At 45.5% G+C, this 22,431-nt stretch overlaps 1 protein-coding gene across 1 annotated transcript in view; it reads left to right on the top strand.

The window, feature by feature from the left end:
• Nucleotides 1-3,765: 3,765 nt before the first annotated feature.
• Nucleotides 3,766-22,431, top strand: part of LOC147013212 (XK-related protein 6-like) — a 55,328-nt gene continuing 36,662 nt past the window's right edge. The window contains exon 1 of the mRNA XM_085854847.1: nucleotides 3,766-5,083. Coding sequence (XP_085710973.1) covers nucleotides 4,224-5,083 — 860 coding nt within the window. The 5' untranslated portion in view covers nucleotides 3,766-4,223. The remainder of the gene's footprint in view (nucleotides 5,084-22,431) is intronic.

The raw sequence follows: 22,431 nt of genomic DNA, 5'->3' as shown, positions 1-22,431 counted from the left end.
ACTTTTATCCTCCCCTCCCGTTCCGATCACCCCTCCTCTTCCGCCACTCGCCTTCTCATTGGCCGGAAACAATCGTGCGATTGCCTGCCCGCCCTCCATTGGACAGGCGCGCGGTAGGCGGGGCACTCCCACTCCTCAGGGCAGAGTCTCCAGCGGAGGCATTTGTGGCTCCGCTCACCGCCTCACCTCCGACTGCATGTCTAATGGTGACCGTGTCGAGTCAGAGACGGGGAAGACGCCCGCTCCCTGCCGATTGGCAAAGGAGGGACGCCATGCCTATGCTAGACTCTGCCCACGCGCGCGGCTGCTGGCTGGCATGCGCACGAAGAATGCCGAGAGCGTCATGGTGTCAGGATGGAGGTGAAGATGGCGTTGTTGTTGTTGTTGTTGCTGTTGCGGGAGATGGGGCATACCGATAACAAATCACAGCGCAGTTACACTTATTCACCCATTCGACCAAGGGGAGGAAGCTATGTATAAAACTTGTACTTACCGAGACAACTGAGCTAAAGGAACCTGTATGTTGTGTGCGATAGATTTCCAAATTCGTAACACTATAACTCATTAAACAGTAGCACTATCAACTTATAAGAACCAAATTGATTTCCAGGTTTTTCTTTTTTCAGAAATCATGGAGATATGACAAAGTTATTCCGGCAATTCCTTGCTCAACGAGAAATTTCATTTATGTTTGTTTGTGTGCAGGATATGTCAAAGTTGTGGACGGATCCGGATGAAATTTTGTGGACAGGTTGGGTGTGTAACTAGGACGAACTGATTAGATTTTGGAGAATATCCGGATTCGGATCTAGATAAGAGAATTATTTAATTTTTAAAGTTATTCTTCCCCATTGAGAGATAGCGCCAAAAACGATACAGTACTGTATAGCGTGACATTTCAAAAATGTATTGGGCCCGATATGTTCTCATGGATCAGGCATTACGTGGTGGAGGTACGCGCTCTACTGAGTGCCCTTCAAGTAGTTTTTTTTATGCTGTGAACAAACTTTGGCACATCATGGGTGATGAAGGTTGTGTTCCAGTTTCATCAAAATCATGTGTGTAGTTTTGGGGAAGAGAAAAAAAAAATATATATATATATTTTTTTTTGAAGGGTGAAACCCTGCCCCATAGGCATAGACCCCCTTAATGAGCGCAGATTTTGATGCGGTCTATACACCTTCGTCAGGCATCAGATATGAAGCTTGTCGCCAGTTTCATCAAAATCGTGTGTTCGGTTCAAGCGATAATGAGTGAAGTGTTTCCGGACTGACTGACTGACTGACTGACCGACGGACGCTGCTCCATCGCATTTAAGCTCCCCTGACTAAAGTGCAGGTGAGCTAAAAATGGCGGCCCATTCAAATATGTCCACAATGATAGGCTTATAAACTGCTATTAGAGTGATCATAAGCATTTAAAAGGCATACTTGTTGTTGTCGAGCGTTTTCTGAACTACCAAGAATTAACAAGACGTTAAAATACTTCGCAAATGTACCACATCAGGAGATGACGAAATCGATATCTTCCTCTTCTTCTTCTTCTATATTTTATTCCTCTTCTTCTTCTTCTTCTTAAATTTTTTATACTTCTTCTTCTTCTTCTTCTCCAAAACATTCGAAAACTGCTGAAGGCATCAAAATAGGTGTCGCTCTACCTTTACCTGTACACGTCGGTGGTTGATTTGTTGAGCGTTGTGCATTTGTATCCGGTTCGCGTTCGTTGTGGGATACGAGGCCTTTGAAAGATCGGGTCGATTGTCACTGAACGACCCTGAAATCACCATGGTGATAGAAAACGGTATAAATATTGCGTGATTCATGACGTCATTGTTTTATCATAGTCATCGGTGACGCGGTGAGGGCGGCTTCGAGGTCACCGATTGGGACGTTGATGACGTCGAGGGAGATTTGGTTCGGGATCGAAATGAGAATGAGTTGATAAGTTGATGAGTTGATTGCACGCACGATTCCATTGTTGGGGAGAACTTGAGTCGCTGTTTGTGGAACCAGGAGAGGCGGTTAAAAAAACACACACAAAAAAGAAACGAACGAAGGAGAGCTTCCATCGGGTAAACGACGTCATGTCTCATGGTGTTCGTGTCGAAAACTCGACCCTGTGGATCTTCATGAAGAGGTGCTCGGTGATGTCCCCGGACCGATTCCCCCACCGCCCACAACCCCAATTCCTGTCGAGTTTGTTGAGATCATGATTCCACGTTGACTGGAGAGACTCGGTTACACGAAGGCGATATCAATTTACCATCGAGTCGAGACCAGTCTCACGGACGGGAAAAGGTGTCGTGTGTGTGATAGAACACCCGTCGGGTGTTGCAGTCATTGGTGCGGCACGTGGAAGGGAAACGAACTGGGTAAAGGACACTCAGCACGGCTCGCAAGAGGAAACAAAAATTCCCTCGGAGGCTCCGAGTCGGAGTTGTGTGACGAACCCGACTGTGTATGTGGACAGAGAAGCTGGGTCCGTGTGCACGCGTGAGGGGCAGTGTGAATGTTCGTGTGCGAGGTGTGTACATGCGTGTGAGGTTGGTACAGGTGTGCAATGTGTGTACATGAGTGTGAGGTTGGTACAGGTGTGCAATGTGTGTACATGAGTGTGAGGTTGGTACAGGTGTGCAATGTGTGTACATGAGTGTGAGGTTGGTACAGGTGTGCAATGTGTGTACATGAGTGTGAGGTTGGTACAGGTGTGCGATGTGTGTGTGGTTTGCACATGTGTGTACATGTACACGAAGCTTTGACATGTGTGGTGTGAGGTTGGTACATGTGTGTGAGGTTGGTACATGTGCGTGCGGTTGGTACATGTATGTGAGGTTGGTACATGTGCGTGAGGTTGGTATTGGTGTGTGTGATTTGTACGTGTGTGCGTGTGAATGTGCGACGTACCCAAAGTTTGTACGTGTGTGTGTGTGTGTGTGTGTGTGTGTGTGTGTGTGTGTGTGTGTGTGTGACGTACCCAAAGTTTGTACGTGTGTGTGTGTGTGTGTGTGTGTGTGTGTGTGTGTGTGTGTGTGTGTGTGTGACGTACCCAAAGTTTGTACATGCGTGCGAGGTATATACGTGTTTGTGTGTGTGTGTGTGTGTGTGACGTACCCAAAGTTTGTACATGCGTGCGAGGTTTATACGTGTTTGTGTGTACATGTGTGTGATGTGTGTACGTGTGTGACGTACCCAAAGTTTGTACATGCGTGCGAGGTTTATACGTGTGTGTGTGTGTGTGTGTGTGTGTGTGTGTGTGTGTGTGTGTGTGTGTGTGTGTGTGTGTGTGTGTGTGTGTGTGTGTGTGTGTGATGTACCCAAAGTTTGTACATGCGTGCGAGGTTTATACGTGTTTGAGTGTACATGAGAGTGATGTGAGAACGTGAGTGACGTACCCAAAGTTTGTACATGCGTGCGAGGTTTATACGTGTGTGTGTGTGTGTGTGTGTGTGTGTGTGTGTGTGTGTGTGTGTGTGTGTGTGTGTGTGACGTACCCAAAGTTTGTACGTGTGTGTGTGTGACGTACCCAAAGTTTGTACGTGTGTGTGTGTGTGACGTACCCAAAGTTTGTACGTGTGTGTGTGTGTGCGTGTGTGTGTGTGTGTGTGTGTGTGTGTGTGTGTGTGTGTGTGTGTGTGTGTGTGACGTACCCAAAGTTTGTACATGCGTGCGAGGTTTATACATGTTTGTGTGTATGTGTGTACATGGACACGAAGTTTGTACATGAGTGAGGTTTGTACACGTGTGCGTGTGCTTGTGTGTTGGGATGAACACGTTGTCCTTCCGGTGTGCCATGCCCCAGTTCGGAGTCCCAGTGCAGTCCCTCTCACTCCATGAGATGAGTTAATTTATCGATAAGATCGGACCTGCCAGCAGGTGTTGAGAAAGTGGAAATCTCTTCACCGTGAGCTGGGACGTCGTGTGGATCACACGTGCTCAGCATCCGGACGGTCGGACGAGTGTGAGCAGAGAGCGCCCTCGCTGGTTATCAAACCCGCAACCTCCAGGCTCTCATCGAGGATCGGCTGCCCCGGAAGTGCAGGAGAAGAGGATCAGAGGTGGGCTGGGGGAGCCAGGGGGAGCAGGGCGAGCCGGGCCGGGCCGGACAGGTACGCGCCGGCCCGGGGGGAGGGGGTAACAGAGGAGAGATAACGGAGGAGGAGGTGCAGGAGGAGGTCGTGGTGGAGATGGTGTTCGTGATGATGTTGATGGGGAAGATGATGCCGGATGATTGGCTCTACATGTGGTGATCTCTCCTGTTCTTGGAGGAGGAAGGGTGAAAGAGGGAGAGGAGAGTCAAGAAAAAGACGACGGAAACATTGGAGGAAGAGGGGAAGGAGGTGGATGAGGAGACGGAAGAGGGCGATTCTCATTCGGACGATGCCCATCAGCAAGGCGGGAGCGGGTGGTGGAGCGGGGGCTTTGGGGCCGGGGCACGGCACGGCCGACGGTCCCGCAGCGATCACCGGAGGAGTCTCCAGCGCCAAGGGCAGCAGCCACAGCCCAGCCAAGGCCGTGGTGAGCTCACAGCTCACAGCCGGAGATGGAGGACTTGGCGGTGCGGGAGGGAGCAGCGTGTTCCAAATGTGCCATTGCTGCGAATCCCTGGCGTGTTACTGTGGCTGCGAGAGCGAGTGCTTGCGGGCCCTGTGCGCCAGGGTCGGTCGGAGAGCGAGGCACGCACCACAGGATCCCGGAGAGGGCTCGGGCACCCGAGCCGCCCAAGGGCTCCCAGAAAGGGCGGGAAACCCCGGCTCTGAAGCTGCGCCAGATGCGTGCTGGGCGACACTCGGCCTGCTCGTGTGCCTGGCAGACTCGCTCAGCGACCTGTGGCTCGCGGCCAGCTTCTCGTACGCGGGCGAGACGCGCTGGTTCGCACTGACACTCTTCTTCGTGCTGGCCCCTTCGCTCGTCGTCCAGGCAGTGAGCTTCCGCTGGGTCGCGCAGGACCTGCTCGAGGTGGATTCGCGCCCGGGTCTCGCTCTCGGCACGACGACGCGTCTCCACGTGCCGGGACGCGTGTGCCGTGCGTGCGTCTGGCTCTGCCAGGTTCTCCTGCACGCGTTGCAACTGGGCCAGGCGTGGAGGTACTCGAACCGCGCGTCGTGCATCGTCACGCGCCTTTCAAACGGTCCTCGAGTCGCATGGACGCGCGCGCGCCGTGACCACCTCAGGTCGAGCGGGAACGGGCGAGCTTGTTAAAAAAAAACCGTTGTCACGTGTCCCCTTGGTAACGGCCGCGCGTGCTGTGTGTGTTCGAGTTCGACGTCCTCGCCGAACCGTCCGACGTACGAGCTCTTACTAATTTGGATTTTCTGGACCCGGTATGTTTCAGTCCCAAAGTGATTTGCAGGACAACTCGGAGACTGGTAGAACGACAGGGTGGAAACGGTTGAGGCTTTTGAATGAGTGAAGAAGCTTCAATGTATATGATTGTTCTTGCATTCATTTTTGGTGTCGTGAGTAAGGAATCAAAACGAAATGTCCATCTGCTTCACCCTCCATTGAACACACACACACACACACACACACACACACACACACACACACACACACACACACACACACACACACACACACACACACACACACACACACACACACACACACACACACACACGATTGTTTACAGCTGGAGTAAAAAGTTAACTGTTGAGTGCAACACGGTAATGATGGGCCAAATGGCCTCCTCGTCCCCTTGTTTCAGATGGTGCAGAATGGTGTGACCACTCGTGTGACATTGTCTCGTGGAAACGGAGGCCCCTTCGTATATTCATTTCCATTCACCATACGGAAAATAAATATTTAAATGCAACACTGTATGTTCAACGCAACCACTTCCGTTATCGACAGTACTAGTCGCACGGATCCTCATCGAGTCCTGGATGCAACTCCTGTTGAAACGTGGAGTCGGGCTGCAATCCTCCACCTGTCCTGTTGAAACGTGGAGTCGGGCTGTAATCGTCCACCTGTCCTGTTGAAAAGTGGAGTCGGGCTGTAATCCTCCATCTGTCCTGTTGAAACGTGGAGTCGGGCTGCAATCCTCCACCTGTCCTGTTGAAACGTGGAGTCGGGCTGTAATCGTCCACCTGTCCTGTTGAAACATGGAGTCTGGCTGTAATCCTCCACCTGTCCTGTTGAAAGGTCGAGTTGGGCTGTAATCCTCCACCTGTCCTGTTGAAACATGGAGACGGGCTGTAATCCTCCACCTGTCCTGTTGAAAAGTGGAGTCGGGCTGTAATCCTCCATCTGTCCTGTTGAAAAGTGGAGTCGGGCTGTAATCCTCCATCTGTCCTGTTGAAACGTGGAGTCGGGCTGCAATCCTCCACCTGTCCTGTTGAAACGTGGAGTCGGGCTGTAATCCTCCACCTGTCCTGTTGAAACGTGGAGTCGGGCTGTAATCGTCCACCTGTCCTGTTGAAACATGGAGTCTGGCTGTAATCCTCCACCTGTCCTGTTGAAACGTGGAGTCGGGCTGTAATCCTCCACCTGTCCTGTTGAAACGTGGAGTCGGGCTGCAATCCTCCACCTGTCCTGTTGAAACGTGGAGTCGGGCTGTAATCGTCCACCTGTCCTGTTGAAACATGGAGTCGGGCTGCAATCCTCCACCTGTCCTGTTGAAACATGGAGTCGGGCTGTAATCGTCCAGCTATCCTGTTGAAACGTGGAGTCGGGCTGCAATCCTCCACCTGTCCTGTTGAAACGTGGAGTCGGGCTGTAATCGTCCACCTGTCCTGTTGAAAAGTGGAGTCGGGCTGTAATCCTCCATCTGTCCTGTTGAAACGTGGAGTCGGGCTGCAATCCTCCACCTGTCCTGTTGAAACGTGGAGTCGGGCTGTAATCGTCCACCTGTCCTGTTGAAACATGGAGTCTGGCTGTAATCCTCCACCTGTCCTGTTGAAAGGTGGAGTTGGGCTGTAATCCTCCACCTGTCCTGTTGAAACATGGAGACGGGCTGTAATCCTCCACCTGTCCTGTTGAAAAGTTTAGTCGGGCTGTAATCCTCCATCTGTCCTGTTGAAAAGTGGAGTCGGGCTGTAATCCTCCATCTGTCCTGTTGAAACGTGGAGTCGGGCTGCAATCCTCCACCTGTCCTGTTGAAACGTGGAGTCGGGCTGTAATCGTCCACCTGTCCTGTTGAAACATGGAGTCTGGCTGTAATCCTCCACCTGTCCTGTTGAAACGTGGAGTCGGGCTGTAATCCTCCATCTGTCCTGTTGAAACGTGGAGTCGGGCTGCAATCCTCCACCTGTCCTGTTGAAACGTGGAGTCGGGCTGTAATCGTCCACCTGTCCTGTTGAAACATGGAGTCGGGCTGTAATCGTCCAGCTATCCTGTTGAAACATGGAGTCGGGCTGTAATCGTCCAGCTATCCTGTTGAAACATGGAGTCGGGCTGTAATCCTCCACCTATCCTGTTGAAACATGGAGTCTGGCTGTAATCCTCCACCTGTCCTGTTGAAACGTGGAGTCGGGCTGTAATCGTCCAGCTATCCTGTTGAAACGTGGAGTCGGGCTGTAATCCTCCATCTGTCCTGTTGAAACGTGGAGTCGGGCTGCAATCCTCCACCTGTCCTGTTGAAACGTGGAGTCGGGCTGCAATCCTCCACCTGTCCTGTTGAAACATGGAGTCGGGCTGTAATCGTCCAGCTATCCTGTTGAAACATGGAGTCGGGCTGTAATCCTCCACCTATCCTGTTGAAACATGGAGTCGGGCTGTAATCCTCCACCAGGAGTTGCTTTCAAAGCTAACACTGATTTCTATACACTTGTCATGCGAGATATTTCCTTCCCAAAAGCCATAGTATTCGCTAGTTATCGTGTGCAGCCTGTGGCTGCTGGTTATATCATTTTCTGGGGGCGTGGGTGTGCTGCTGCTGCAGTGACCGGTACTCATTTCACCGACCTCGGAAGGATGACAGGCTGAGTCAACTCCACCTGGTGTTAACTCAAAATATATATATATATATATATATATATATATAATCATTATGTACCTGCTTCTGCAATCTGTCGAAATAAAATGTAGATCATGGCCGACGTGTACTTGTCCCAAACTATCTCCCACCCACTCTTACCTTCTCTCGGATCCTGTTTGGTGATGCCCCATCCACATCGCAGTGAAATATATGTCAATAGTCAGTACGAGGGATATTCATAACGTACTACAAACGAGACTAAAGTATTTAAACAAACGGTGTTAATTCTTGAACAGATAAATAAACCAGCAAATACCGTCCATCGCTTTGCTGACGGGAATAGTGGGTGGGGGAAGGGAGAGAAGGGAGATAGTGAGGAGGTGAAGGGGGAAGAGAGGAGGGAGGGGAGTGAGGAGGGAAGGAGAGTGAGGAGGGGTGGGGGAAGGGAAGGCAGCATAAGGTGAGAGGAAGGGAAGGCAGACGTGTGGTGGAGCATTAATTACGATTCATACCATCTCGTCAAAATGATTCTGCAGAGAATAACAGTGAAGATGGAAACAAAATAATGTCTGAAATCCATTTTCTACTGGTCATACGATAAAGCCTGGAGACAAACACTGCCCAGACACGTCCAGAGCCAAGTCGTCCAGAGACAATCACCGCCCAGACACATCTGTTGAAAAACTCCTGTCCGGACATAAAAACCTCCCGGACACATCCAGAGATAAATACCGCTCGAACACGTCTGAAGACAAACATCGCCCAGACACATCCGTTGAAAAACTCCTGTCCAGACATAAAAACCTCCCAGACATAAAAACCGCCCATACACGTCCGGAGACAAGCTCCCGGCCAGACACATCCAGAGATAAATACCGCCCCAACACGTCCGGAGACAAACACCACCTGGACATGTCTGGAGACAAACTCCCTTCTGGAGATAAATACCGTCCAAACACGTCTGGAGACAAACACTGCCCAGACATAACCACCGTCCAGATATAACCACTGTCCAAATACGTCGAGAGACAGAGAGAAAGGAGGAGGGAGAGAGAGAGGTGGAGGAGGAGGGTGCTCCACTGCATTGTGAAGGGGGAGAGGGAGGATCGGACAAATAGAGAAAGGGGTGGGGGTAGGGGAGTTAACAGAGAGAATATGTTATGCTTTACGAACAACACACACACACACACACACACACACACACACACACACACACACACACACACACACACACACACACACACACACACACACACACACACACACACACACACACACACACACTAATATATATTAGTGTTTGGCCAATATCGGCAATTTTTTTGGCAATTGGCTGATTGGAATCAGTGTGACAAAAACTACGGTATGTACTGCATACAACCAAAAAACCTTGAGTAGCTTTCACCCTTATTTTGGGGGATTTCAATAAATAAATTACAAAGACAACCTTGCATTTATATCGGAGTTTCAAAGAGATGTGCTGCCAATCGTCATGTGATGGGTGGAAAAAATTTAGTTCTGTAATTTAGCAAACGCTCTAATACAGAAAACAGCTTGGAAATCGGGTGTTATCAAATATATTTTGCTTTGAAACTCACAAAGAGAAACCATATAACTTTTGTAAAGCACACCGAGTCATAAATAATAACCAATTTAGAATTGCATGTTTAACACCATCATATTAAACACACACCTCCCGGAGATGCTCAAAATGTCAAATATCTCTGAATTAGACAAATGAACACTTTGCTTTTGTGTCAGAACTGCTGCTAAGTTCAATTCTGGAGCTTAAATTTTATAATTTGGCTTAGTTTGAGATTCCAGAGTTTATGGCATGTGCAGAAATGAAATAAAGGCACAAACGCTGGCATCTCCGGGCATTTATAAGCATTGCAATGTACCCAGTGATTTGCAGCTATGATGAGCAGGCATTCGATAATATGAGTGAGTAAAGTGAAAAAAAAACTTTATCATTAAGGAATCATTGTGGCCTTTTCCAAGTGAAGGCATGGTTGAGTAAGCCAAAAAACATGGCTGCTTCAGACCCCAGTGAGGTTACCCAGGAAACGCCTTAAGACCCCATAGAGAGTGAGGTGGCTGAGGATGCACCTGATAAAGGATATACTTAAATAAGGCCATTAATTATCTTCAAAAGGGGTGTTTTAATTAACCCTAACACCCAATTTTCACTCATGCACTTCCTTGGAGTTCCTTTCGTATGTGTGCAGAGTTTTAGGTTGCTAGGTTTCGTGGTTTTGGAGTTATGGAGGCACACACACACACACACACACACACACACACACACACACACACACACACACACACACACACACACACACACACACACACACACACACACACACACACACACACACACACACACACACACTTATTAGTATAGATACACCATAATTTGTAACAAATACATTTACTAATTTAAACACCTTTTTTTCGACAAGAGCAAAGCTCATAAAAGGAGAGGTTAAATTGACAGAGTGGGAGTGCGGCAACAATTGTGCAGAGTCAGCAATGGGATAAACGAACAGGAAAAGGAAAGAGCTGTAAAGAAAGGGAGGCTTGACTTTTGTATAATTTTATTATAACAAAATGTACAAAAAGGAGTGATAACAATGTAAATTAAACTTAAGTAAAAACCAAGGCCAACAGTTTTTATTTTTTTTTGTCCATGGTCTGGGCTTGTGGAGCAGCTCGGACACAGAACAGATCAGGACACAACAACAAAGGGAACATCAGGAGAAAGGGGAAATGCCAGCAGCAGGGCAGAGGGAGAAGATATACCGAGATGGACAAAAAAGGGATGCAGGTAACGATGAGGGGTAGGGGAGAATGCAAAGGGTGGACAATATGGATATGTGCATGGCTCACAAAGTGGGTATGCTGTGGTATGTTTGTGAGAAATTCCACATAAAACTATTATGAGGTATTTAGACAAACCATCAATGGTCAGAAATGAAAGTGGACATCTTGGGGAACCTGTAGAAACCGGCAATATCATACTCTCCATTTCCCTGTTTTATTAAAGATGAATTAAAGCAACAGAATATGGGTATTGTAACCTTAGAAATGTTACAGTTTGATTGGTAAAAATTTTATTTTACTGTATGTTTCTTATGTGACAGTTATTTTGAGTGTGGTGACTCAGAATGTGAACTTTGGTGTCTCTTTTATGTTTTGATGATGTTCTGTCTCCATATTTGGGTTTTCTGGCATCTACCCTATCTGATGAAATAATGGATTCGTACATAACGCTTCGTGTCCACTGCATCGAGAAAAATAAGGAGTCCAGTGTTGATAATGTTTCTTATGATTTTTATTCCAAATCTCCCTTAATTTCTTGGAAATATGACAGAGTCTAACAGCAGAAAAATATAGATCAATATTGTGATCAGAAAATAAAATTCGGACCGCAAGTAATCCCATCTTGATTTTCGTGTCAGTCCCGTTATGTACGAATCATCTCTCGTCGGACGCAAATAACGCGAGCATTAGAAAATCTTGCTGTCTTGCAAACTTCACTGATTGGATATAATAGGCACTTGCAAGCATGTCAGCACATTTCCATTCGCCGTCGAGCGCAGCGTTTGTCTTCTTGTCCGTGTCTTTGCGAGAGCCGTAATGTACGAATCCAGCATGAGGACGCCGAGCCGAATGAGGTAACTCGGATTTGTCTGATAATTCTTCATTTTTAACCAACGCTAGAATTTTTTTGGTGCTTTGTCAGTATCCGAGAGGTAAGAATTATGTTTTTCTTTTCATGTTTAAAGTGATTATTTTCAAAAGTCCGAAAGAAATACAGTAGACTAGGCGTAAGTCATCACCATCGGGACCGAGAAAAAAGTGACGACTCAGACATGTGACGACTTAGGCGTATGCGAAAGTTCATGATGACTGTAGGGTGAAGGATAAAGTTGCGTGTGACCTGGACACGTACATGTGAGAGGGTGCAACAATCTCGAAGCCCGCTATTGTACCAAAAGGGAAACACAATCCTCGGGGCAGAGGTGGGGGTTCATTGGTTACTTGGAAAGTGATCAAGCAAAGATGGAATTCATGAATCACTTTATCAAAAGTAAAGATAATGAACAACTGTAAGACAACTCGTATACCATCAGTGATGGTATATGACCATCGACAAATGTGGAATGAATGGCTCTTAGAATTCATTCATTGGAATGAATGTAGAATGGGTTTTCATATGGAATGAAAACTCATCTACCATCGAAAAATTACATGACACACAGTCATCGTGATGACTACCACTCAATACCTATGTGAAAGTGAGTGTGGTGATGTTCAAAACAAGCCAATATTAAACCATGATCGGACTTCAACACGAAGCTCGATCGATCCTTCGATCCTTTACTCATTCGCCAGAGACTGCATTGCGCAGCCTGGCTACCTCTTCAGATGCATGTGGGACGGCACACTGACTGAGCTGAACGCAGCGCAGTTATAAATAGCCTATCACTAGTGCTGTAAACCAATGAGCGCGCATCACGATTCCATGAAATCGGGCTTCTCACGAGGCAGCAGTTCCGTGTGACGAGTTAGGCGTGGTAATTTACTTGAGTTTGCATTACGCGGGAACGGACAACATGTGACGACTTAGACGAAGGGACGACTTAGAGATGACGACTTACAGACTTTATTCAAAGTCTGTAAGTCGATTTAACATTAGATAAATTCGGGACTTTTTGACGCTACCGGCTTAGGTGAAGTGATGAGTTACACGCTGCCGACTTACGCCTAGTCTACTGTAGATTCGATTTTAACGTTATTTTTAGCTTACAAGTGTGGCTTTCTTTGCTACTGAACTCGTCTGTGTTTTCTTCGTAATTTATAACATCGGACTCTCTCAAAATGTGTTGTTTTTTTCTTTTTCCTGTCAGAGTAAAAATTATCTGTTTCTTATCCCAAAATATAATATTTACGTTGTTTTTTTCATCTGATTCCGTACATAACGCTGACGCCAAGCTCGAAATTCGAACGTGTATTTACAGTGTTGTATATATTCAGTGGTAACTTTAAAACTGGACGTGCTGCAGGTCCAAAATTTTATATTTAGCTATTTGAATACATGCAGATTAACATAATGGGTTGCATTTCATGTTTCCCTAAACTTTTTTTTTTGCCCTTCGTGTAACAGTAGTGTACCCACTTTGTGAGCCATGCAATATACATAAACAAAATTTTGGGAGGGGTGGGGGATGCTTTAACAGGTGTAGAAAAGATCATTGTTTTGGATGGGGGATGACTTGAGATGGTGGTGAACAGCTGTCTTGAAGACCTGGAGGGAAGAATTACATTGAAGAGAGAGTGTAAGGTGGTTCCACAGGCAGGAAAAAAGGGGAATAAATGAGTTGCAGATAGCAGTAGTTCTGGATTTCAGCAGTTTCACACAAAGAGGGAGTTGCTGGTGGACCGTGTGCATCCTGGAGAAGCCTGGGGGGGGAGGCGGGGACAAAGCACTGAGAGGGCAGAAGGTGCAAAACTAGAATTGAGGCGGAAGAAAACAGACACAATATTCCAAAGCAAACACAGAATTGAGGCATTCAGGCTTCTTACGAGCAGAGTCATCTGTGGTGCCATTTGAAGTGGCAGAAGGGATGGAGAGGGAACATATACTCGAGATGGATTTGACAAGGCACCACCAGTTTTTAGAGGAGGGAGACAAGTTCGAAAGCTCATTCTTGAGATTGGCCAGATGTTGTTTTCTGGCTCTCCTAAGAGTAGAGACACACTTGTTGCAGGCTTTGTGGAATGATGTGAGGTTACCTTGAGTTGAATTTGCCTTCCAGGAGGAGAATGCAAGTTGTTTCAAAGCAACTGTCTCACTACAGGATTCATAGACCAAGAGAGGGAGGATAGGTAAGATAACTGAAGTTGAGATGGGATGAATCTGTGAGAGAGAGAGAGAGAGAGAGATAGAGATAGAGATAGAGATAGAGATAGAGATAGAGATAGAGATAGAGATAGAGATAGAGATAGAGATAGAGAGAGAGAGAGAGAGAGAGAGAGAGAGAGAGAGAGAGAGAGAGAGATAGATAGATAGATAGATAGATAGATAGATATATATATATATAGAGATTCTGTGGAAGAATTCCCAGGCTGAATTAATATCAGGGGTGGTAGATATAGGAAACCAGTACTGAAGTGTGATGGCTGCTTGTAATCCCTGCCAGGTTTGCCTGAGTGAATTGCCAGACTCGCTGGTGCTGAGGCTGTTCTCTGAGAAAGACTGGAGAGATGTTGACCTTCACAAGCACATGATCAGATGAACCAATTGAGGCAGAGGATGAGCAAAATTAAGATACATTGGTGGGGAACTTCGTCATCACCAAATTCAGGAGGGAGGATTTGCTATTGGGAGAAATCCAGGAAGGAAAGTTCACAGATTAAGTCAGACCCATGAAATCACAGTAGTCCTTTGCAGAAGTGCCATGGCTGGTGAGAGAAGTACCAACACCCAGCCAATTAGCATGATGACAATTGAAGTCACCATATATGAGGAAGAGAGAGTTGGGATTAGTGATTAAAAGTTGGTCCATGTCGTCTGATAGAGAATTAGATGTGGATAGAGTCGTCACTCTTTGGAGGATGGTACAACACACAGACAAACATGAAGTGGAAGTGGAGGAGAAATCGCAGTCAGAGGTACTTCTGGGGTTTGGGAGGTGTAAGAGCAGTACACGTGGGCTTGGGATTCTAGGGTCCTGAGTTCAAATCCTGTTCGGCCTTTAAATTAATACCAGATGGGGTTGACTCAGCCTGTCATCCTTCCAAGGTCGGCAAAATGAGTACCAGCTTGCTGGGATGACCGAGTCATTCAAGTATCCTGCGTCAGAGTGGCGACCTGTCCAGGATTGTGCCCAATAGCCAAGGAGACTGCTTCGGCAGCACCAACGCTCTGTACAGAGTATGGTCCCAATGGACCTTGCTGGAATGATTGAGCCATTTGAGAGTATCCTGTGTCGCAGTGGCAACCCATACAGGATTGTGCCCAATAGCCCAGGAGACTGCTTCGGCAGCACCAACGCTCTGTACAGAGTATGGTCCCAATAGATGGATGGATGGATGGATGGATGGATGGATGGAAGAGCAGTACACGGAGAGTGAGAAATGGAGTTTTTGATATACAGCGCAACTCCACCACCAGGATGGGGTTCAGGTCAATGAAACTGGAGGAGACAATAGCCAGGGAGAGACACGAAGGAGTCAGGGACGTCCTATGGGAGGAAGGATTCTGTGAAACAGATGATGTCCAGTTTATTGGCAGCTGTCTGGTTTGAGAGATGTCAGGTTGGAATGGATGCCCCGGATGTTTGAGGTCTACACAGTTAAGGACGGGGGAAGAGGAGCTGCTGATAGGACGTAAGGATGTGGAAAGGAGCAAGGAGAGAGTGCGGAGTGGGGGGAAGCTGGGGGGGGGGATGGCAAGGGGGCAAAGCCGATATAGGCAGGAGTGAAGCGATGAGGTGAAGGAGTGGGTGGGGGGGAGAGGAATCTGAGAGGGGGAAGAATGAGGTAGAAGTTGAGAGAGGGCAGGACGAGGGGGGAGCAGATGCGGGAGATGGAACTATCATGGAGGGGTTTGACACCATGAATGGATGTGAAGTGAAAATTTTTGTCATGTGCACGCAGCCTTTGCAAAATTAACACCTCATAATTCCCAGACTGGATATAAACCTGCAACAGATTTCCTGGATAGGGAGGTGGTGAGAACGTTTTTCATTGAAAGCGTGGAGGAAAATTTGCCTGTGAGTGAAACAGGGGGCTGGATGAACTTTGCATTTAGGATTGAGGAGGTTTTGTGTAATTAGCCTTGTCAAAGAGAAAAGGAAGAGATTTTGATGAAGAAGAATAATGATTGGGTTGTTACTGATGGAATAATAAACAGAATAAGGCATTTTAATATACATCTTGAAAGGGTGTTTTTTTTTTAACCTCTGCCATCGAAGGTGAAGCAGGTTATTGTTTCACCCCTCCTCTGTCTGTTTGTTTGCTTGTCTGTCTGTCTCTTTGTGTGCAGGATATCTCAAAGTTGTGGATGGATCCAGATAAAATTTAGTGGGCAGGTTGGGTGTGTGACAAGGAGGAATTGATTCTATTTTGGTGAAGATCCAGATCTGGATTGGACTACTGGAATTTTAAAGTGATTCTTTACCATTGAGAGATTGGCCAAAAATGAAATATCGCATGATATCTCAAAAAGTTGGAAACGGATTTGTACGAAACATGGTGGATACGTTGGGTGTGTGGGTGTGTGACGAGGAAGAATTGATTCAATTTTGGTGAAGATCCAAATCCGGATCTGGATCCGATAATATTTTAAGTGATTCATCACCATTGAGAGATCGGGCTGAGGTCAAATACAGCACGATATCTCAAAACATTGTGGATAGATTCCGATGAAGCTTGGTGAACAGGTTGGGTGTGTGACAAGGACAAATTGATTCGATCTTGGTGAAGATTTGAATCCAGATTTGGATACAAGAGTTATTTAATTTTTAAAGTGATTGTTCACCATTGAGAGATAGGGGCAAAAAAACAAAAAACAAACTGCCGATGATATTTCAAAAATGTATTCGGCCCGATATGTTCTCATGGATCAGGCATTACGTGGTGGAGGTACGCGCTCTACCGAGTGCCCTTCGAGTTTCATGTTGTGAAGAGGTTTTATGGAAGAGAAATGTTTTATTCCGTTTGGGATATTACAAAGAATGAATCGGAAAATGAGATTTGAGTTTTGGAAAAAAATTTCCGATGTTGTTGTTGGTTGTTGGATTTTTTTCCGAGTTTTTTTTAATGTTTTTTTTTCTGATTGAAGAAAGAGATATTTGGTTTGAATTTTTGAGGGAGGAGGGGAAATGGATTGAGCTGAGGGATCAATCATAAGAATAGATTGAATAAAAGGAGCGAAAATGAGGAAAAGGATGGAGGGCAGCCACACCCGACTATCATAGCAGGTAGGCCGACACTTGACTTGGGAGACTAACTATATGATTAAACAGAGTGGGTTACGGTTTGGGACAGAAAAATTTATGAAAAACTACGAACAGCAAAACAGGAATCGAAACAAAACGGTCAAACACAATGTAAATGGTCAGGGCCAACTAAGCTTAGAATAACTGGGAGGAGAGAGCGCCGATCAGTCGTCCACGTGCGCTGATTCCCCCGAACCGGAAGTTCAAGTTACAAGCAGTTATACATGAAAGAGGGTGTTATCTACCATTTTACCAAAAAATCACACAGTAAAGTACATCAACACATACTCCAGAATAGAAAGTAAACACTAACTGACCATCAGGAATTTTACAAGTTCAATCATCCTGAACACACCATAATTTTTCAAAAGCCTGCAGTTGATTGGGGTGGGAGTGACAGCAGAATTCCAGCTTGATTCGGCTCTGGCAAAGAGCTTCAAACATGACCAAAACATCAGTCCTATTCAGGTCGTTTTAGAGATGTGACTTCCTGATCTTGTAAATTGTGAACTTAGCCTGGACAAGTAAAAAAAAACTACTGTGTTCCAGGCTGATTCCAGTCCATACAAGAATCTCGTCCAGAATCCAGTCCATACAAGTTCTGAAAAGTGTGGGGGCCAGAACACACCCCTGACGAACTCCAGTAACAACTGGAAATAAGTCAGAGATGGTCCCACCACATCTCACAGCACTCTCAGTACCAGAGTAGAGTTCAGACATCAGATCGATCAGTTTTGGTGGCACCCCACGAAGACCAAGAATCCTCCAGAGGGCATCCCGATTCACTGAATCAAATGCTTTACAGAGATCAACGTAAGCTGTAAGCAGCCCTTGCCGAAACTCTCGTCTGTGTTCGGTGAGGACCCGAAGAGCAAGGATAAGGTCAATCGTTGACCTCTCTGGTGTAAAGCCTGACTGCTCCAGACGCGGGTGCTCAAGCAGCAGTGCAGTTACGTGATTGCATCGGACACAAGCCTGGAACACAGTTTCAGTTTGTCCACAGAAGGGACACTGTTCAGTTATTGCTTGGGAAAAGCGGTGAATAAGGGAATTCGTGGGTAGTATCCAATGGGAAATTCTGCATTGGAGATCACCGACGTGTTTTGGGACAGGTAGTTTAATATGGAATAGGCAAAGCCGAGAAGCGAACGTAGAATTCTTCTTACATTCGCTTCTGACTTTACCTAGAACTTGTTCACAACTGTATACGCAATTTCCGGTTACTTCGGTCTGGATTCGGGATCAGCGATCAAATAATGCAAATGATGATTAAAAATTATTTTTTGATGATGCGGGAGATATCTTTATTAAAATCAGTGGAGGAAATATACACCATGTCTGATATTATTTGGGTCTTTCATGTCTCTGACGATGCCTTTATCTCCTGGCATCCATCATTCCCCATGACAAAAACCGAAAGCAAAAAAAAAAAAACCAGAAGCAAAAAAAAAAAAACCGGAAGCAAAAGGGTCATAGTCAACAACATGGATTCCAAATTGCCAGGGTATTGTGTTGTTGTTGTTGTTGTTGTTGTTTCCTATTCTCTCATGTGCACGTGCTAAGTATGAAGCTCACTACGTTCGCTATAAATAACATATCCAATTTGGGCAGAAAGGAGGGATATGTGGCAGAACTGTGGACCACTTACTTGGTGCAGGGGTGGACAAAGAAGGGAACAGTACTTTTATCAAATATTTTAAGTAAATGGTTTTCCAGTTGTTACCAAAAAGAGAAATAGAGCGGCCAAATTTCACAGGTTCTAAGCGGGGAGAACAAGATAATGAAGATTGGGGAAGGAGGTAGGATTTGAAAGAGAAAATAAGTGAATTTCAGAAGGAGGTACAGGAGGATTCCACCAAACTTGGGAAGTACGGTAAATACAAAGCACTGAGCTCAACAACTTATCTCTTCTGCGGCCAGATGTAATACCAGTCACTGAGGCAAGTGCAGAAACAGTTACCCACTTAGCTCTTGTATTTCTTTTGAGGTGGCACACTTTGGTTGTGGAGGTATTTACAAATTGTTGAATGAAAATCCTTTCATTATCAGAGACTTCGAAAAGTGTGTTATAAAATTGCGATTCATTAAAAAAACATTGACTGCTCATAAGTAGCGAGGTTATGGAGACAGGTGAAGGCTTGTCAAGCATTTACAGTATAAGGCTTTGATGAAAGTAAGGCAGTGGAAATGTACCAACTCTGGTTAAGTCTATCAGGAACAACTCCAGAGTGTATCCCAATTTCCCAGCTTGACACAAGATGCTGTTGGAAAGGTGCCTTCAAGCCAGTATGGGCTCCAGAAGAAATGCCGTCATTTTTAGACGGAAGGAGATGATGCGGCACTTGACGTTAATAAATCCATGCCACCCTTTCATCCATCATTGCAATCCGTGGCTGCAAAGCAAGGATCTTGTGCCATAAGATGGGGGTAACCAGGTTGTTTATTATTAATACTCTGCTCAAGAAGAGAGTTGGCAGAGTAGGCCTTTCCATTTCAGCAAAAGCAGTTCGATACCTTCAGGCAAGCCTTCCCAGTTGAGCCAGGACCAACAAAATTACCGGGACCAAGAAAACCCCCCAAAAATGTAATCCCATCTCTCGTCCAAGTAATATTTTTGGCGATAGAAAGTGGGAGAGGGAGTGAGGGGATGGGGTGGGGGGAGGGTGAGAAGGTTCAAGCTCCAGCACTTCTGTTTTAGTCCAGTTAACTTTAGCTAATGAAGCTTTACTCAAGGGATATAAACAATGCATCATCCCAGAAAAATCACCTGAATAGATGATGCAGATACGTATCATCAGTATACAAGTAATGGTCTTTCTAGGATGGGTTAAACCTCTTACATTAAAGCCAAACAAAGAGTTTTGAAAGATATTCAGAAAGAGGTTCAACAGATGTAAAAAGCACCTGAAAGTGGATAGCCCTTCCTTACCCCTCTTTCAACGCAAAATTAGGGGGGCGGGGTGCACAAGTTCATTGTTAACATTATGGAGGCAAGATATGTTCGCATAACATAAATTAATATGTGATGAAAAGAAGGTGTCAAAACCCAAACGCTGCAAAACGACGAATACATAGGTGTGAAGAACGCACTCAAAAGCCTTCTCCTGGCCCAAAAAGACAAGGCCTACACTTTTATGGTAAATCTCATATACATCTATAAGATCACGAACAACAGAAATATTGTCATGGATGTTTGCAGTAGGTTTGGTCAATATATAAAATGTCTTAACAGGGAGGAATAGCCTTGGAGAAAATCTTGTAATCAGTACACAGCAATGACAATGCTATGTAATGAACAAAAGATTGCCATTCTTAGGGAGCAGTGCAAGTACTGCTTTCCGACTCGGCCAGAATACATCCGGACCTGGCCTCTTCATCCGTGCTCCAGAGCTGGCGATAACTTCATTCCTTCACAATAATTATAAAATATTTATTACCCATATTCCAAATATTTTTATGCCCCAGTGAAGTATTGCTCATAAATCGAAACGAATGGATAGAATCGCGGTTAATCGTACCGTAATCAAATGTTAGTGAACTCACGTGACAAACTTGGTGAATCAGCAAAATTATTATAAAACATTGTGGTATCATGCCAGCTTATTACCATTATTAACCAATCACAAGTAGCACTCTATCAGGCATGACCACCGATGAAAGCATCAATGTGGTGGCGTCCATGTCTGTTGACGTGGGTAAGAAGACTGCCGAGTTTTTGTAAAAAAAAAAAAAATATTTGCCTTGTACACGTTGTTTCTTCAACAAAAAATAGTTTCATTCCATTGACAAATCAATCTTGGCTTCGATTCATTAGTTTTGTGACTGATTGGAAGCAGTACAGTTGCAAAGAAAGCAAAGTTGTCGCGGATACTGCAGTTTATCGCGGTTTTGGTTTTGACGATGCACAATTGTGCATCAATACTCAACCGACTAATGACAAGATAGGATACCATTATGAGTGTTACAAATGCTTCTGTGATGTCAGTAAAGTCAGAATGAGAGCCAAAAATCATGCCAAGAAATCTGATGCTCAAGGTGAGATATGCCATAAAATAGCGTACTTCACTTTTCAGTTTAACTCCAGGCCAGCCGAGCTGGCCTACGCTATGTCAGCTCACATGCAGCATCATTGACAAGTCAAATTATTTTTTTTTTCAACCCAAATGTTTGTTATTTGTTACTAGCTCAGTTTAGTATTCGGATTGTGACCACTTGTGCACATTGGTATTTTTTTTTTAATATGAGGGGGAAAAATAAAACAAGTTTGCCTAACTCGGCTAAGAGGAGAGAGTTGAGAAAAAAAACACATTCGATCGAGCTTCCATTGTCAGGATGATGTCGTGTTTGTCCCTGACTACATGTTGCTTTGGTAGCCAATGCCTGAATGGATTCCACCACATGGTTTTTCCTTGTAATTAAATAAATATGTGACGAGCAGAAGCCCGTGGTAAAAATACCCCGATATAAAAAAAGGAAGAATTGTATTCTTGCGCTCGTTGAAAGAACTCAAAATGGGAGGTTATATATTTCTTAACAGAAAATAAAAATAAAATCCGGGCATGATTGAGGCAGCGGTCCGTTACCTTTATACCACCCGGGTTCAAAATGTGTGATTGAAAAAATTGTAAGTTTTCTTTCCTTACACACTCGACCATGAACAGGTGAGTATGGGTTTTACATGATACCCATAGCAAGTCACAGATCCGATTTGGCCCGACAACCAGGGTTGGGTGCTGCTGTGTTGGCCAGGCTACTTTGTATCGGATATTAGCGCAGCACGACACAGGACTCCCGTCCTCGAGCCATCCCCAACCCCAGCCTCTGAGTTACTGGATTACAGATGCATGCCACTTCGTCCAGCATGCATCGTTTTGATATTTGTAAATAGACCAAACTTTCAACCTGCTGAACCAAAGGAAGGGCATTGCTCACATGCCATTCTCTTGCACAGACTGATACGTGTTCTACCATTTGGATTATTTGCTTGCTTGTAAGCTTGGGTCACTCATCTTCTGATGGAGAATCAAACTGATCAGATATTCTAGCATATGCCTGAAGGATTTTAGGTTGAACATCATTCTTCCAATCATGTGCTGCAGGAAAATGGGCATTCTGTTGTTCATCTTGTGCTTTTTAAAAAAAATTGTGCAGGCACAGCCAGTCTTCCAAAGGGTTAAAATCAGATATGTGCACAGCAGCCACCTCCCTCACTTTCCCCTAAAGAATAGGAGTGTGTAAAAATTAGAGAATTTAAAGATTTAGCCACATCCCAGAAATAGGAATAACAAAGGGACTCATTGACTCCAAGTGATAGTCCAAATAAGTTAAACAGTGTTGTTAGGATGGCCGTGAAAGGTAGAATGTGTACTGGCCTGCTTCAATAATGAAGGGTAAACTTCAGGAAACACCACCGACACAGCGGGCCTAAAGCAGGTGTGATCACAGGAACAGCGGTTAAAATCAAGTGATAATGGCTGTGCTGAGCAGGCGTTGACAGCGAAGTCAACACACA

This window comes from Eptatretus burgeri, chromosome 14 (genome assembly GCF_056783735.1).
Source record: "Eptatretus burgeri isolate ZD-2024b chromosome 14, Ebu_testis_v1, whole genome shotgun sequence".
Lineage (NCBI taxonomy): Eukaryota > Metazoa > Chordata > Myxini > Myxiniformes > Myxinidae > Eptatretus > Eptatretus burgeri.
Note: the sequence above shows the minus strand (reverse complement) of the source record. Positions and strands in the feature narration are given on the sequence as shown.